Below are 3580 nucleotides of genomic sequence, written 5' to 3'. Positions count from 1 at the left end.
AAAAAACATTTAAAAGGGGCAGCTCCTACCCACTATGATGAGGAAGACAGCTATCTATGGGATCCAAACAATGGGGAGTACACAGTCAAATCTGGATCTAATATCCTCCAAGAGCAGATTGATCACCGGGAATGGGACCCCTGGAAACTAGCTTGGAAGTCAGAAAGCCTGCCAAAAATAAAAATTTTCATATGGACCTTGTTAAAAGGGAAAATTTTGATTGCAAAAAAAAAAATTTTAAAAGGGGCACTCAAGAGCCATCAAGATGCCCTTTATGCAGGCAAGCGGAAGAAAACATACAGCGTTTATTCCAAGAGTGTGAATTCTCAAAGGAATGCTGGAAGCAGCTAATACAGCCATTGGAAATTAACTTAAGCTTTGAAAAACCATTGCCGGAATTTCTCGGAAACTTGGAGAAATTTTACCCTTATGAAACAAAGAAGAAAGCTATGATTATAAGAATATGGAAATGTATACCAACAGTATTATGTTGGAAAATCTAGTTGGCTCGAAACAAGAGCATTTTCAAAAATGAAAACCCAAGAATTGAGAAAGCACTATCCAAAACTTGGGGAATGAATTCCGAAATTCTCAACGCAAAAGGAACTACACCAACGAATTATAGCATTCTCCAACAAGAGGAAATGGATTGGCTCAACAAGGCCATAATAAACAATAATGGGCAGAAAGGTTAGAGAAAAGAAAATACAAAAGGAAAATGGAAATTAAGAATGACGGAAGAGGAGTTGGAAAGTTGGAAGAAAACTCAGAATAGACACTGTATGTATTTTGACGGAGCCTCAAAGAATAATCCCGGAAAAGCAGGAGCGGGTGGAATAATTTATGATCCAAATGGGGAAAAAATAACCACCTACGAGTGGGGATTGGGACAAATGTCAAATAATCAGGCGGAAGCATACAGTTTACTGATGGGAACAAGGCTGATTCAAAAAAAAGGAATTCAAAATCCTATCATCATAGGAGACTCAGCTATCATAATCGAGATTATGGCTCAAAACAGGGACCCCAACAACAAGTTTATGAGCCGAATCATTCAAAGAACTCGAAGGAATTTAGCAGGATCTGGAAATGCAACCTTCAAACACGTCTTGAGGATGTATAATAAGCAAGTGGATCATCATGCAAATCATGCTGTGGAGAAGGAAGAAGGAATCGTCAGAGAGAATCAGGAGGAATACTATCTCAGCGTGCCATAACTCCCATCGAAAAATGACAAGAATGAAGTTTTGCTATACAATAGGACAGCGCAGAAGAAGTAGAGAGAAACATCAAGGAAGAGAATGTATAGCGCAACAAGGAATCCGCAGCCATCGGGAAATTCAAAAAAACTCTGATAGTCAAAGGAAAAATTAGGACAGCGAGGAACAGCACATGAAATATGTCAGTGATGGCAGCTCGAATCACAAATTTCAGGAGAAAAGCAGAGGCACTAGGGAAAATCGGGGCACACTGAAGGAACAACAAAAAGACAAAGGAACAACAGTAGAAGGAACAAACCAAAAAGAACAGCGCTAGAAGGAACAGCGCTGAAGGAACAACGGGCAGAAGGAACAGCAGTAAAAGGAACAGCAACCAAAAGGAACAGCAGTAGAAGGAACAGCAACCAAAAGGAACAGCAGCAGAAAGAACAGCAGGCCGAAGGAACAGCATAACGAAGGAACAGTAGAACAAAGGAATAGCAGGCCGAAGGAACAGCAAAACAAAGGAACAGCAGGCCGAAGGAACAATAGCAAGGAACAGCAAGCAGAACGAACAACAGAAGAAGAAACAGCAACCAGAAAAAGGAACAGCAGACGAAAGAAAAACAGACCAAAGGAACAGCAGGTCGATGGAACAGCAGCAAGGGACAACAAGCAGAACGAATAACAGCACAAGGAACAACAAACTTAAGGAACAGCAAAATGCAAAACATATGGAAAAGGCCACAGAATATACTCTCCCAGTTTACAAACCATAAATTTATGTGAAATATGCTATGTAAATTTGTTTTCTTAGCAGGTCAATATATAAAACAGTACTCTAGAATAGCTAAAAAAACTTATGAAGTTTTGATACCAAGCACAGAAGAAAGGTCTGCGTGTCTATTTAACCGCTCAATCTATCATATCAAAACAGCGGAATGTAAAAGGAGCTTGCTCCAAAAACTTTTTTGATAATATAACAACTATTCGATCTTGTTAAAAAAAAACAAAAAAAAACAAATCCAGTAGGAGTGAGGCCTTCAATATGATGAATGGGTGTAATCTACGATGTATTTTTCTTCTGAATTAATAGAAAGAGTTGATTCACAAATATATATATATATATATATAACGAGACCCCATAATTTGATAGTTGGTTTTTAAGTTTTCATTACAATGGATCAAGTTTGTCTCCACTTTCTTTCAATTTGATGATTGATTTTAAAGTTTTCATTGCAATGGGTCAAATCTGCCACCACTGCATATCAATTTGAAGGTTGATTTTCAAGTTTCGTTGCAATATGTAAAGTTGTCTTAGGCTAAGATTTTAAAAGAGTTAAATTTTTAGCATTTGGTATAATGATTCTTTGATTTAGGTATTCATTTTTAAGGTTTCTTTTAGCCATGCTATTTGGTCTCGAAATATGTTAAAATTTTAAAGTTTTTTAAAGTCATGATATTTGGTTTTAATTCCATAGCTGAAAAATGTCGAAATTTTAAGGTTTTTGGAATCGTGATATTTTATCTTTAACACAATGGTATAAAAATGTCAAAATATTAAGGTTTTCCAAAGTCATGATATTTATCTTTAACATCATGGTTGAAAATAATTGGAAGTTTTAGGTTTTTTGGAGTCATGATATTTTGTCTTCAACAATATCATCAAAATCTATTGGAATTTTAAAGATTTCAAAGTAGTGATATTTTATTTTCAATGCCATTCCTAAAAAGTGTCAAAATTTTAACCCAAAAAAAAACATTGATTCATCAACACATTTTGATTTCGAGGTGTTTTTTCATGTTTATTGCACAAAAAAATTAGTTTTTAACGTCATTGTTAAAAGAAAGATTGGAATTTTAACCCGAAAAATGAAGAAGAGTGTTGATACGACATAAGTTGCATCAACACTTTTCGTTTCGGTGTGTTTTTTCATGTTTATTGCACAAAAAAAATTGTTTTTAATGTCGTTGCTAAAAAAAAATGGAATTTTAACCCGAACCAAAAAAAAAAAAAAATTGAATGCAACATCAACACTTTTCATTTTTGGGTGTTTTTTCATGTTTTTTCTCAAAAATATGGGTTTTTTGGGCTAGAGTTATCATTTTGAGGTTACAGTTCTCGTTAAATTGGTAACTTTGTTGTTGATTATTTGTGTAGCATCGGGAGGTATTCTCACATGACTAAAGAATATTCAAGTCGGTCATAGATGCATTATGTAAATTTTTATTTCACTAAGACAAGTCATCCCAAGAAAAAGTCAAAGTCCACCAGCCAATGAAGGGGCATGTCCCTTGGGTTGTCACACCCCTTCTACATGTATAAATAAGATGCGTGTCTCATTTGAACACCAACCAAGAATAAGTCTTTCTCTCTCTTC

The 3580-nt window shown here is 35.5% G+C and overlaps 1 protein-coding gene across 1 annotated transcript; it reads left to right on the top strand.

Moving 5' to 3' along the window:
• The first annotated feature begins 731 nt into the window (after positions 1 to 731).
• Positions 732 to 1217, top strand: LOC149192344 (uncharacterized). Its single transcript, XM_089406907.1, has one exon. The coding sequence runs from the start codon at positions 732 to 734 to the stop codon at positions 1215 to 1217; it is 486 nt and encodes a 161-aa protein (XP_089263033.1).
• Positions 1218 to 3580: the final 2363 nt, after the last annotated feature.

This window comes from Pinus tabuliformis, chromosome 2_2 (genome assembly GCF_031772625.1).
Source record: "Pinus tabuliformis cultivar Carrire ecotype Pingquan chromosome 2_2, CPIR1, whole genome shotgun sequence".
Taxonomy (NCBI): Eukaryota; Viridiplantae; Streptophyta; class Pinopsida; order Pinales; family Pinaceae; genus Pinus; species Pinus tabuliformis.
The sequence above is the reverse complement of the archived record's forward strand: the minus strand, read 5'-3'. Positions and strand labels throughout refer to the sequence as shown.

Excerpts from the sequence above, each read along its gene's own strand:
- LOC149192344 (XM_089406907.1), top strand. The coding sequence starts at position 732 with ATGACGGAAGAGGAGTTGGAAAGTTGGAAGAAAACTCAGAATAGACAC.